Source organism: Debaryomyces fabryi, assembly GCF_001447935.2.
Source record: "Debaryomyces fabryi strain CBS 789 chromosome Unknown contig00031, whole genome shotgun sequence".
NCBI lineage: Eukaryota > Fungi > Ascomycota > Pichiomycetes > Serinales > Debaryomycetaceae > Debaryomyces > Debaryomyces fabryi.
This window is the reverse complement of record NW_015385457.1, coordinates 1-12,992: the sequence shown is the minus strand read 5'-3', so window position 1 is coordinate 12,992 and position 12,992 is coordinate 1. Positions and strand designations below refer to the sequence as shown.

General features: G+C 35.5%; 7 protein-coding genes across 7 annotated transcripts; 4 read left to right on the top strand and 3 right to left on the bottom strand.

Moving 5' to 3' along the window:
* Positions 1-600: 600 nt before the first annotated feature.
* PIL1 (lipid-binding protein) lies at positions 601-1,527 on the top strand (the record flags this gene model as incomplete). The annotated part of the gene is made up of 1 exon (XM_015610805.1): positions 601-1,527. The coding sequence occupies one exon, from the start codon at positions 601-603 to the stop codon at positions 1,525-1,527; it is 927 nt and encodes a 308-aa protein (XP_015468341.1).
* A 284-nt stretch (positions 1,528-1,811) lies between these two features.
* On the bottom strand, positions 1,812-3,680 carry AC631_01974 (uncharacterized protein; the record flags this gene model as incomplete). The annotated part of the gene is made up of 1 exon (XM_015610804.1): positions 1,812-3,680. The coding sequence occupies one exon, from the start codon at positions 3,678-3,680 to the stop codon at positions 1,812-1,814; it is 1,869 nt and encodes a 622-aa protein (XP_015468340.1).
* Positions 3,681-3,879: 199 nt separating this feature from the next.
* AC631_01973 (uncharacterized protein) lies at positions 3,880-6,375 on the bottom strand (the record flags this gene model as incomplete). The annotated part of the gene is made up of 1 exon (XM_015610803.1): positions 3,880-6,375. One exon carries the CDS (start codon positions 6,373-6,375, stop codon positions 3,880-3,882), a length of 2,496 nt encoding a protein of 831 aa, XP_015468339.1.
* Positions 6,376-7,048: 673 nt separating this feature from the next.
* On the top strand, positions 7,049-9,199 carry AC631_01972 (uncharacterized protein; the record flags this gene model as incomplete). Its single annotated transcript, XM_015610802.1, has 1 exon — positions 7,049-9,199. The coding sequence occupies one exon, from the start codon at positions 7,049-7,051 to the stop codon at positions 9,197-9,199; it is 2,151 nt and encodes a 716-aa protein (XP_015468338.1).
* A 250-nt stretch (positions 9,200-9,449) lies between these two features.
* Positions 9,450-9,683, bottom strand: RUB1 (NEDD8 family protein; the record flags this gene model as incomplete). Its single annotated transcript, XM_015610801.1, has 1 exon — positions 9,450-9,683. The coding sequence occupies one exon, from the start codon at positions 9,681-9,683 to the stop codon at positions 9,450-9,452; it is 234 nt and encodes a 77-aa protein (XP_015468337.1).
* Positions 9,684-9,845: 162 nt separating this feature from the next.
* On the top strand, positions 9,846-10,523 carry AC631_01970 (S-adenosylmethionine-dependent methyltransferase; the record flags this gene model as incomplete). The annotated part of the gene is made up of 1 exon (XM_015610800.1): positions 9,846-10,523. The coding sequence occupies one exon, from the start codon at positions 9,846-9,848 to the stop codon at positions 10,521-10,523; it is 678 nt and encodes a 225-aa protein (XP_015468336.1).
* Positions 10,524-10,870: 347 nt separating this feature from the next.
* On the top strand, positions 10,871-12,397 carry AC631_01969 (mRNA splicing protein; the record flags this gene model as incomplete). Its single annotated transcript, XM_015610799.1, has 1 exon — positions 10,871-12,397. The coding sequence occupies one exon, from the start codon at positions 10,871-10,873 to the stop codon at positions 12,395-12,397; it is 1,527 nt and encodes a 508-aa protein (XP_015468335.1).
* Between the last annotated feature and the right edge of the window lie 595 nt (positions 12,398-12,992).

Genomic DNA, 12,992 nt, shown 5'->3' with positions numbered 1-12,992 from the left:
TCAGTGCCCACCACCAGACCTTGTCCTCTTAAGTTCCCCCGCCTCTGCCCCGTGACGCCATCGCACCACCTTTGGGCGTTCTTCACCTGCACAATGTTTATGATCGCATATTTTCCTATTTAGGCCACATCATCATGACGTAATTTTGTCTTGTTTGCGACATTCGTTGGTGTTTACGTAAGCTCTCGACATCTCTACTATTTCTACGAACGTCGTATACGTCAACACGATGCTTGTTCATGTTCGGCGAACAAAACAGCATGAACAACTTGCTGTGGAATGGGTCTTTGGGTGGAAAACATTAAGTTAGAAAGTAGCTCGCTATGTAGCTAAAGATAACCACAACATGATCCCTAGATTAATTGGCTCATATACATGACTTAAGGCAATAATAGTCCCATCAACAAGTTTGGTAGCAATATAAACCGATGCGGCTTATTTCGATGTTACCATATTCTGAAAATAGCAAGTAACACAAAGACCGAAAAAGAAGTCATTGAAAATTACTTGACAATATTTCACCCTTGCAAGTATTTAAAGGGATGAAAGTCCCCCAATTGGATATTAACAAATATTGGGTTGATAAATTTAACAGATAAAATGCATAGAACTTACTCTTTGAGATCCAGCAAAGCTCCAACAGCAGCACAATTGCAATCGCCTCCACCACCACCATCTTCTACCAAGTCCAAGTTTTTCGGTAAGGGAGGAATTGCTTCCTCTTTCCGTAAAACCGTTGCTGGTAGCACCGGTCCAGAAATGTCCAGAAAATTATCACAATTCGTCAAGATGGAAAAGAATGTGATGAGAGCCATGGAATTGACCGCTAGAGAAAGAAGAGATGTTGCCAAGCAATTGAGTTTATGGGGTGAAGGTAATGATGAAGATGTCTCCGATGTTACCGACAAGTTGGGTGTTTTAATTTACGAAATTGGTGAATTAGAAGACCAATACATCGACAAGTATGATCAATACAGAATCACCTTGAAGACCATCAGAAACATCGAAGCTTCTGTTCAACCATCCAGAGACAGAAAGCAAAAGATCACCGACGAGATTGCTCACTTGAAGTACAAGGACCCACAATCCCCAAAGATTTCTGTTTTAGAACAGGAATTAGTCAGAGCTGAAGCTGAATCCTTGGTTGCTGAAGCACAATTATCCAACATCACCAGAGAACAAATTAAGGCTGCTTTCAACTATCAATTCGATGCTACCAGAGAATTAGCTGAAAAATACGCCTTAATTGCTGGTTACGGTAAGGCATTATTGGAATTGTTAGACGACTCTGCTGTCACTCCAGGTGAAACCAGACCAGCCTACGATGGTTACGATGCTTCTAAGCAAATCATTATTGATGCTGAAAACGCTTTAGCTTCTTGGACTCTCGATTCTGCTGTCGTTAGACCAACCTTATCTTTACACCAATCTGAATATGATGAAGAAGAACACTACGATGGTGAATTAGACCAAGCCGCTGAAGAAGAATTTGCTAAGCACGATGACGATGTTGTTGAAAACAAATAGGTTTAATGTAAACGTAATTTCTTGTTATTTGACTTCTTTTACATGACAGATCTAATTTACTATTTGTCTGTATTCTTCTGTATTATGTATTAGTTAATGTATGTTTTATTATTTATTTCCGGGCGCTAGGATATCTGGTATTTGTCAATCGATTATCCACTGCTATACGCGGCTTATCTATATAATATAAGCACTCCTTGAATTTTGCTAATTTAGTAGCGATAAAGGGAAATTCTTCGGTAGGCAAAATGTGCCCGCCTTAATTTTTTGCCGACAATTCGAAACTAAATTTCAATAAGAATTTCAATTTCATCTCCGGTCTGCAAGTTTCTATTGTTCTCGACCTCAAGCATAATATAGTTTCTTGTGGCTAATTCTAGTATACTCGAAAACGAGTTCGCGGCCAAATTTCGATTTACAGGAATTTCGGTTCCATTTCGTAACTTACTCTTAACCAGCGGTATTAGATTCGAGAATTTGATTTTGGAGTACACAATCTCGTTTGAATTGGAAGTTTCTTTGTTGATGTACTGAAAGTAGTTTCTGCTCAACTTACAGTCGGCTTTAACGTGCTCACCTAATAAAATGCTTCTTGATTGCAAAAAATTTAAGAACTTAACCAACGTAGCCGTTATCTTAGTTTGTGAACCAATACGTTGAGTTAATAAGTGAGGAGCGCCCGGGGTATAATCAAGACTCTCTTCTAGAAATTCCTGGTCATTTGGTACACTGGATGATCTGGTCGACTTGGAGCCGGACCTTTTACTTCCTGATTTGCTTCTACTTCTGCTCCTAAGTTCACTGTTGTTGATTTCCGGGAAGGATAAATCGAATATATCCTGCAGGTCATTGAATTCTAGGTTTATGTCTTGTTCGATTTCGAAGTTAAATTTATCCATTTCTTCATCATTAATTCTGGGTTCAATATTTCTACCGAATTCAAGGTCTTCACTCAATTGCTTAGAATTGAATCTGACTGGTGTTCTTGAATTTAATTTAATGTCATCGGTTATCTCAGGACCAAAAATACATTTGCAAGTGTATTTAGTTGCAAAAGGTTCTTCATTGTTTTCTTCGTAGAGTAATTCATTTACTGATGAAATTCTTTGTTTCGCAAAATTTGCAATTTTTATTCTTTTATTGTGAATATTCATGATGTTGTCATAACTGTCTCTAAAATTTTTTAATTCACTGGAAGAAATCTTCATACTCTCATCAATTATAATCTTTCTGTAATTTCGTTTCCGCTTTATTGACTTGTTTGTATCTAAAATTGTTGTTTGATTAGTATGAGTATCATGCGACATATGGAAAGTTTTATCGTTTGTTATAGTTTTTTCGTATGCTCCTTCAGTTATACTATCTAGTGAGTCTTCACTTCTCTCAATTACTTGATCGAAGTCAATTATACTTAAATCTTCGTTTTCATGTTCTTTGCTTCCAAGATTTATATTAACTATTTTTCCATCATCGCCAAATTCAAAATCTAGTGCAGCATCAGATTTGAGACTCTCGCTTAATTCGTCTAACGTGTGTAATTCTTGATCCATAAAATTTTCGATCGTCTTAGTATGTACATCTGGTACTACTGTGATTTGTCCAACCGAAGTAAATAAAGAAAGATTCATATCATGGTAAAGCTGTTGGTCGAGTTGTTGAATACGTTGCCTACGTTCATCTTGTTCTTCTGACAACGTAAATGGATTAAACAAGTCTCTGCTAACATCGAAGAATGGATCTTCTTTGAGAAATATCTGATTTTGATCTCTTGCTTTGAAATTATCATACTGCAGGTGATTTATATTAATAACGGTGAAGTTCTGTTTATTAGTCAATGTGTTCAAAAAAATCTCCTTTTGGAGTTTGGTTTTGATAAGTGATACATCACTTAAAAAATAATCTATCTTTTGTTTATACATTAAAGATACCCCATATAATAGGTTAGAGGACAACCTCAAAGGGATTGCTGATTGTGGATTGCCAATTATATCGCATGTCTGAGGGATTGAAATACTTAGTATATCTTTCCTCACTAGTCTCCTATATGTTGTTTTTGATCCTAAAGTAGCTAGCAACCAAGCGGTACTAAGGCCAGTATCAACAGAAACCTTGGAAATTAATACATTGCTACTATTTATATTATTATTGTTCATATTGATAGGTGTTTTGCCGTTTTCAATGACAGAATAGAGAAATGGCTGTAAAATAAAAAGTTGGCATTTGACGCGCTTTTAAACATATTTTTTTGCAACAAGTTTTAAGTAAGACGAAAACATTACGATGGTATTTATTAAGGTAATTCTATGTATAGATATGTAAAGATATAAAATAAACAAACTGAATATCTAAGAATTATGTGATCTTGTTTCTTACTGTACGTAACTTTTCATAGAGGGTAATAATCCACTTGATAGTAAGTTCAAAATCATCATCCTTCAACGAACTATAAAGATAAGGGAATATACTATGATCAACACGAGACGAATAATAGGTACTATTTTCACGAGTCAAGAATTCTGGAACACCATATAATACATGGTTAAAAAAACCCTCCTGCTTAGTTTCATATATATATTGGTAATCTTTATTATTCAACGTTAAAGCATTTTCAAAATGCAGTAATCTATAGTTAGCGAGTTTATACTGAGCAAATATTTTCAACTTCTTTAACAGGTTGTACCAGGCAAAATCTTCTATCAATTTCTGTGCAATATCATCATTGTAGATATCTAAAGCTAGCGATTGTTCCACTAAGTCTTCAAGTAAAGAATGGAGTCCTTTTAACAACATGGAAAATTTTATTTTATTGGAGTTTGCATTGTCTTTTAAGTCTGAATATAGACTTGATTTCTCAAGTAAATACAATGGCACTTTCTTGGACGACCATTCACTAAGCTTGAATTTATTTTCAGCGAGAAATTGATCAAGATATGTGCCTATCTTCTGGAAGTACAGAACAGTTTTCATATCTATAACTTCACGTTCACCTAGGGATACTGCCAATAATCCGATATATCTAATTAGCAGGCCATGTAATAGAAGCTCATTATCGATCTTACTTTTGATCAACCAATCGTATGAATAATAATTCGAATTAGGAACATGTATAGCCGGATCCCGTAGAGGATCATTTTCAAATTTGATATTGATCAGTGGAACACCCAAGAAATTTTGGAAAACAAGAGCATCTGATCTTTTTATCAGCTCTCCAAGTAAATTATTTATAGATATATTATTTTGTCTCGCCCAATAATTATGCAAAGTAGTGAATTCATCGTCCTCATGTTCATGACCATGATGGGCTTTATTTGGTTGTGCCTTTAAAATAGTAGAATTCTTAGGTATCGGAATGAATTTAGAAATTTTCCTCAAGACATGATTAAACAATGGATTTGAGTCTACTTCAAAGTGGCTACCTGCGACTGCATCTCCATCTATGTTAATATAGCAAAGCACTGGCTGTTTAGAATTAAATGCCTTAGTATCATTTGTGAAAAATCTAGATCCTAAAAGACCATTGTGAGTACCATCCCATGATACAAATTTTATAGTTCTTAATGGTTTCCAGCCTAGTTTTCTTAATCTTTGAAAGTTTCTCATTATTTCAAACAAAACAGCATGACTACTAAGAGGGTTTGAACTAGTAAATGAATCACGCGAGGCGCCAATAATTATCTCACTATCTCTTATAATACCTTTTACGGAACCCAAGACATTAGTTAGCTTTCGATTTTTATCTGAGGCAAATTTTGTAGTGATTTTTAATTTGAAAGGGTTTGAATTCAGTGGGTGAAAATGCCAATGTACAAAATCACGATTAATTATGTTGGAATTCAAAGTTTCTAATATGGGTCTCACAGAGTTAAAACTTATTGGAACTGAGGGAATAGTTGGACAAACCATGGCCTTTGAAATATCAAAAAAATCGATTCCGACAGTATCCCTTAGAATGGCCAGTTTCAAATAATTATTGGTATCATTTATCTCGTCGATATCATTATAGACAATGAAGCCAATAGCACCATAGCTTTGCGCTATTTGTAATTTCTCTGCTGTAGACAAGTTAGATTTCATGTTTGACCCCACAATAACTATCTTATTCTTTGGGTCAATTTTGTTCTTTAGCAATAATTGAAAGTCTTCATTTGCACCTTCGTTTACATATACATACTCTGCTGTAGCATTTCCGGAGAATCCAAATCCATTATAAGCAGGAGTTTTAAAAGAAGATTCGAACAAAGATGCATTGTAAACGCTACTTCCCGTTTTGGAGTCAATTAATTCGATTGACAGCGAAATTGGTTGTTGCAAGTTGGGAACATCATAAGAATATGTCTCAGTTTCGAATCCTAGATCCCTGAAATTTTTCTTCACATATGAAAGCAATTCATTATTATCTGCTCCTATCAAGGTAGCGTCTTTTTTCCGGTTTATTGTAGTGAAATTGCCTAACCACCAGCTAATATAATCTTCGTTTGCTACTTCATTATAAGTATTTCCTATACTACTGAATAAAAGATAGTTCCGCTTGACATCAGATTTGGTCAAATGTTGTCCATGCCATCTCCGAAAATCCCTACTTAGTGAAGTTCTCGGTAAAAATGATAAATGCATCGCTATGATTGCAACTACCCCTAAAGAGCAAAACCACCAAAACCTTTTCTTTGAAAACTCTATTAACTCTCTTCTGATTTCTTCATATTTTGATTGGGCATCCTCATTATCCATTAAGCTATTATTGGTCTGTGGCTGCTGTTGCTGCTGTATTTGTCCCAGGAGTTGACTCAGTAACAACGGAACCGTTTCATTGTCGCCCTCATTTTGCAGGTCTCTACTTAACTGAACCATCTCTTAATACCTGTTATTATCATCAGTTCTATACAAATGCTATTATGACGTGAATAAGGATTATTTGTTGTATTGTTACTTTAGACCGTTATCAGTTTTGTATATGCCTGACCAACTTTTATTACGAAATTGACCACGCATAGGTCATATGACAAGTAATTAAAAATTAATTGGATTAAGTATATCAATCAGATAGAATTTCTCCTACGTATACTTGCTCTAACATTTACCATGTCCATGAACATTGTAAAGAATGAATATTGTTGAATTGTTAACCTTTTAAAGATACATTGTAACGACTATGAAATTACAGTGTTTTAAATTAAGCCTTTATGGCCAAGTTGGTAAGGCACCTCACTAGTAATGAGGAGATCGTCAGTTCGAATCTGGCTGAAGGCATTTTTTTTTCTAGCTTGATGTTTTGGGACTGAATTCAAACATTTTTAGCCCAATTTAAACTACAGTGGTTACTTGTACCAAATCATTTCTTGAAACATATTGCTTTTATTGTAGAAGCTTGTATTAATAGAATGCACTTTTCATTCATAATTTCATTCATAATTTCGTAGAATATGTAGATATAGATTTCGCAGAGATGCAAGTGAGCGTAAATTGTTGATGAGCATACAGAGAATTAAATAAAACAAGTGTATCATAACGATAATATAGAGTAATGAATATAGATGGACTGTCAAAGGAGAAGATATCAGATTCACAAATAACCAGTGAACAAATTTTGCAGGATGCGTTTCAACTAAGAGATGAACCTTTAAATCGTCCTAAACAATCGATCCAAGACTTGGACGAATTAAGATCGTTTCAGCTTACTAAAAGAAAAGAGTATGAACAACAATTGAATAAGAACAGATTAAATTTTGGACAGTGGTTGAGGTATGCAAAGTGGGAAGTAAACCATAATCATGATTTTCCTCGGGCAAGATCGATTTTTGAACGGGCCCTAGAGGTTAATGTACAGCATATTCCTTTCTGGACACATTATATCCAGTTTGAGCTTTCAAATAAAAACATAGTACATGCAAGGAACTTGTTGGATAGAGCTGTAACAACTTTGCCTAGGCTTGACAAATTATGGTTTCTTTATGTACAGACAGAGGAGACATTAAAGAATTACCAGATGGTTAGAATAATCTTTGAAAGATGGCTATCTTGGAATCCAAACCCTTCTGCATGGGATGCTTATATAAACTTTGAAAAACGGTACGATGAATTTAATAATGCTAGGGAGATCTATGTGAGATACGTACAAATCCATTCATCTGGTGAGATATGGTTGAAGTGGATTGATTTTGAAATGAATGACGTTCCAGTAAACGCTGAACAAGTGACACGAATCAGGAATGTTTTTGAATTATCAGTAGATACCATGTTATCATCAGAATCATTAAGAGGAGATATACTTCTTGCTGAAATAATTAATAAGTGGTCACTCTGGGAAATTTCGGTGAAAGAATACGAAAGAGCAAGAGCCATATTTCAATTAATGTTAAAAAATGACAAAATTCAAGCAATCATAACCCCGGAACAAAGGAATCGAATCTATCTGTCATATACTGAATTCGAGAAAAGTTACGGTGACAAAGATACTATTGAATCCAGTATCATGATAAAAAGAAAATTGAAGTATGAGGAAGACGTGAATAAGAATCCACAGGACTACGACTCATGGTGGTCTTATATTAATATTTTACAACAGGAGGATAATAATGAAGTTACAAGAGAAGCTTTCGAGAGAGCGGTTCTAGTAATACCGACAGATTCTTTCAAATCTACCGTTTGGAGAGGGTATATCTACTTGTGGATCAAATATGCATTCTGGGAAGAGTTCACTATGGGAAGTATCAAGAACGCTCGAAATATCTGGAATAGAGCATTAAAGATTATTCCACATAAACATTTTACGTTTGCAAAGGTATGGGTGAGCTTTGCTCAGTTTGAAATAAGGAATGATTCTGAGAGTGGTCTAGCAAATGCAAGAAAGATATTAGGTAGATCTATTGGGCAATCTAGTATTCTTAAGCCCAAAAGGAAATTATTTAAGTTTTACATTGAATTAGAAAAAAAATTGGGCGAATGGGATAGAGTTAGAAAGCTATATGAGAAATGGCTAGAAATATCATTGGTAGGGGAAAACAATTTATCTACTATTAATATCTTATTGGCTTATATTGATTTTGAGAAAAGCATACAAGAGCACGAAAGATGTGTTTATCTATATGAATTAGGTGTTCAATTAGTAGAAGACGATAAAATATTTACTAAGGACAATCCATTAGAGTACATGTTGACGAGTTTTATTGATTACTATAAGGAAGAAATGAGATATGCTGAAGCTAGAAAGTTATATAGAAAGTTGCTGGAACAAGTCTCGACTGCTAAGGTATGGATTTCATTTGCCTTATTCGAGTCATCTATACCCACTGATTCTCAATTAAAGGCTTTTGAAGAAAGCACCGATGAAGAATTTGAATTTTCAATCAATGAAACGCATAGGGAAAAGACTAGGGGCATATTTAAGGAAGCCAATAATCATTTCAAACAAAAAGACCTAAAAGAAGAAAGGGCGGTTGTTATACAAGCATGGAAACAATATGAAGAATCTCACGGTTCTGAGGAATCATTGAATGATGTCACCAAAAAGACTCCTGTCATAGTCAAAAGAAGAAGATTAATTGAAGGAGAAGAAGAAGAATATTTAGATTACATTTTCCCTGAAGATGAAGAAGAAGCTAAACCAGCTAAAATATCTGGCCTTAATGATTTCTTGGCTAACGCCCAAAAATGGATGGCTAATCAAAATCAATGAAACCCTGTTATATTAACTCTACATTTTTTCAATGATAAGCAAGTCCTCTTGGATCTCAATTGCATGATATATAATTTATTAACCTAATAATATGGATAGTCGTAAAGTATATCTATAGTAGAATAATACCTGTGAGCTTTTGATCAATAAAATAGAATAACTTCTATTAATCTGTTGATCTAGCTATTATTGCTCTAATGAAGGGTGTAAGGAAAAACACACCCCATGCATGTTATCACATAAATTTCCTCTAAAACCCTCCTCTCAACGTCAAAACCAAATGTAACGAAGCACCTGCATTTATATTTGATTCTTGAACAGTGCTATCATCATTTAATTGGGATCCATTGAAAATCAACCGCTGTTGAGATGGGGGAATACCTTCCTTTTCTTCCATCATATCTTTTATACAAATGATTTTATCAGTTGGCTCAATATCAACGGGGATATCTCTACCTGTCAAAGTTTTAACTTTAACTTGCATAATTGTGTATTAACTAGTTTCTAAGGACCAATAATAAGAATATATTATTATGAAGTGAGTATTCGGTTGATTTTTTGGAATACTCTCACTGAAAAATTACATTCAATAGTACATCTAATAATGATTTTTAGATGATTGCTGCAATATATCATACACACACCGATGCTTCCAACCCCTATAGTAAAAGATATAGATATCGATAATGTATACGAACCAGCAGAAGATTCGTTTTTGCTACTTGACTGCCTTGAAGAACAATGTCACTTCATCACTGATAGATTTAGATCAAGAATTCCGTTGGTTACAGAAATAGGCACTGGGTCTGGGATCGTTACTACATTCATTCAGCAGAACATATTACCACAGTCGATATTTATAACTACAGATATCAATCCACATGCATGTAAAACGGTCTTGCAAACCGATAAAGCCAACAACGATAAGTCCAAAGACACTAGGGAACCGTATGTGCTCGATTCATGCCAAATGAATTTAACAACTGGAATAAGACATGGCGCCATTGATATGCTTGTGTTCAATCCACCGTATGTACCAGCATTTGAACTCCCCAGCATTCCAACTACTGATGAAGATAAGACATGGCTAGACCTTGCTCTCTTGGGTGGAGAGGACGGAATGGTTGTAACATGGAGATTATTAAACGAATTGGATACGATATTAACTCCTGAAATTGGGGTTGCCTACATTTTATTTTGTGCCAGGAATAATCCGAAAGAAGTTGCAAAAATCATGCAAGAGAAGGGATGGGACGTTAAAACGATAATTTTCAGAAAGGCAGGATGGGAAGAGCTTAGTGTGTTACGGTTTATGAGGCCATGATTGCCATAGTGAAGTGACTATGTTATAAACAGTGCAAGTCTGGGCAAGATGGGGACACTTTTCATCAGAAATAAATGAAACTACTCAAATTTTTAGAATTTATTCGACACTTACGACTGAAACCATCATCATTCTTTCAAATCATAGCATATATATATATACATATATATATAGGAACATAATAGACCACCATGTCCCATTTATGAAGTCATAACTAGGACTTCTTAAATAACCTGTAAAAGAATATTATTGCAGGTTAGAATTTGGGTCTACGAGATCCACAACCATCGTGAAGAGGTATAGATACAACTCTTTAGGAAGGCTTTATAAGATTGTGAAACACGAGTATGTCAGCATACAGCAGAAGATATACTGATGGGCCTCTGAACTATGGACAGGACATAAGAGGTCGATCTGAAAAAAAGGTAGAAGCGGCACAAACTACAAAATGGTCAGGCACCCCATCAAGACATAAGAAAATTGGAAAAGAAGATTTCGATACTATTATAACAGGGCATTTGACTCAAGAACAGATGGATGCTTACCAACAATACTTTAGAATTGAGGAAATTTCAGATATACTAAGGATTGCTCTGGAACTGCAATCAGAAGTTCTCAGTTTACTTCCATCAGGTAATATTACAAACAACCCAAATTATGAAAGAGAACCTTCACCACCACCGAAATATGACCCATCTGGTAACAGAACTAACACAAGAGAGGCAAGGACCAAACTAGCTCTTGAAAAAGAAAGGCATTATTTAGTTGAAGTTGCGGCTGGTAGCATAAAGAATTATATGTCTCCAATCGACTACCGCAAACCAGTTAAAACGTACGAAAAAATTTATATACCCGTTAAAGATTATCCAGACATTAATTTTGTGGGGCTATTGTTAGGACCAAGAGGAAATACGTTGAGACAATTACAGGAAGATAGTGGAGCAAGATTGGCGATTAGAGGGAAGGGTTCAGTGAAAGATGGTAAGTCTACTTCATCGAATAATGATGAAGATGATTCCAACAGTTCATTATCATTTTCGAATCCAAATCTTAATTCGAGTGGTAACGATGATTTGCATGTTGTAATAACGTCTGATTCTCAGCTGAAAATAGCAAAGGCCATAAAATTGACTAATCAAGTTATTGAAAAGGCCATTTCATCGCCAGTTGGACAAAATGACTTGAAGAGGGGTCAGTTAAGAGAGTTAGCTATATTGAATGGTACATTGAGAGAAACTAAACCTTACAACCCAGAAGCGATGCAGTCCAGACGTCGCCCAGGGTTGGATGTCTCACAGCTTGTTTGTAAGCTGTGTGGAAAAGTTGGTCATTTCGCGAGAGATTGTAAATTTAGAGGACCTGCTGATAGCAGTAATTATGCAGCAGCACCTGAACAACCTGATTCATATCAACAGGCACCATATTCTGATTCAAGAAGACAAAGAGAAGAAGACGATTCAAGAAAGAACGGCAGAGAAGAAATATTACCACCATGGAAAAAAAAGAAGCCCAATGTACCTTTACCACCATGGCAGAAACCCCAACAACCACAGACATCATCAGATGTTCCACCTCCGCCAGCAGGGTTGGCACCTCCCCCTCCACCGGCTACTTTGGTACCACCACCACCTCCAAGTATAATTTCAGCACCACCCTCAGGTATAACACCACCACCACCACCTTCAAATGCCGTACCACCACCACCTCCAGGTTTAGCATCAGTACCATCTTCAGATAAAGCACCGCCACCACCACCTACAAGTAATATGCCACCACCACCTGCAAGTAATATGCCACCACCACCTTCAAACAATCCACCACCACCTCTGTCTGCGAAATCCGCTGCACCACCACCGCCGCCACCAGCAGTTTGATTAAATAATTTCTAGTTGGCATTATGAGTCTTTAGTCTTTAGATCGTAGTATATTATACTTCATCAAGTATTTAATAATATTTACATCTCCATTCGAGTAAAAACCGTAAAATTATATAGGATTAAAGCTTTACAAATATAATTATAATACAAAAATCCACAAGGGATACTATCATTGGGCTAAATAAAGCAATTCTAGTAACTGATACTTAAATTACTACAGGAATCTACTCTACTAATACTCTTCTCTCAATTACTAGGTTGATGGCTTTGACTCATCTCAGAAATTATTATATATAATAAGTATATCTTAATTTGTCTTCTCTTATACTTCTGTAAGGGAACTGGGCCTAAATTAGGTAATACTATGTGGTTCCTACTAATCTAACTTTATCTTAACTTATAGATTGACAACTTAACTAATTTCTCTCTATTTAGGTCCTAATTCCCTTGATCCCTCGTCTGAGCTATATCGGGATTCTTCTAAGTATTCATAGTTTTGCAATCGTGGCTGTAACTACAACACGTATAACTTGCGTGTAACTTCATAACATATACATATATGAGCATGTTCACTTAGAACTTCAACAGTTCT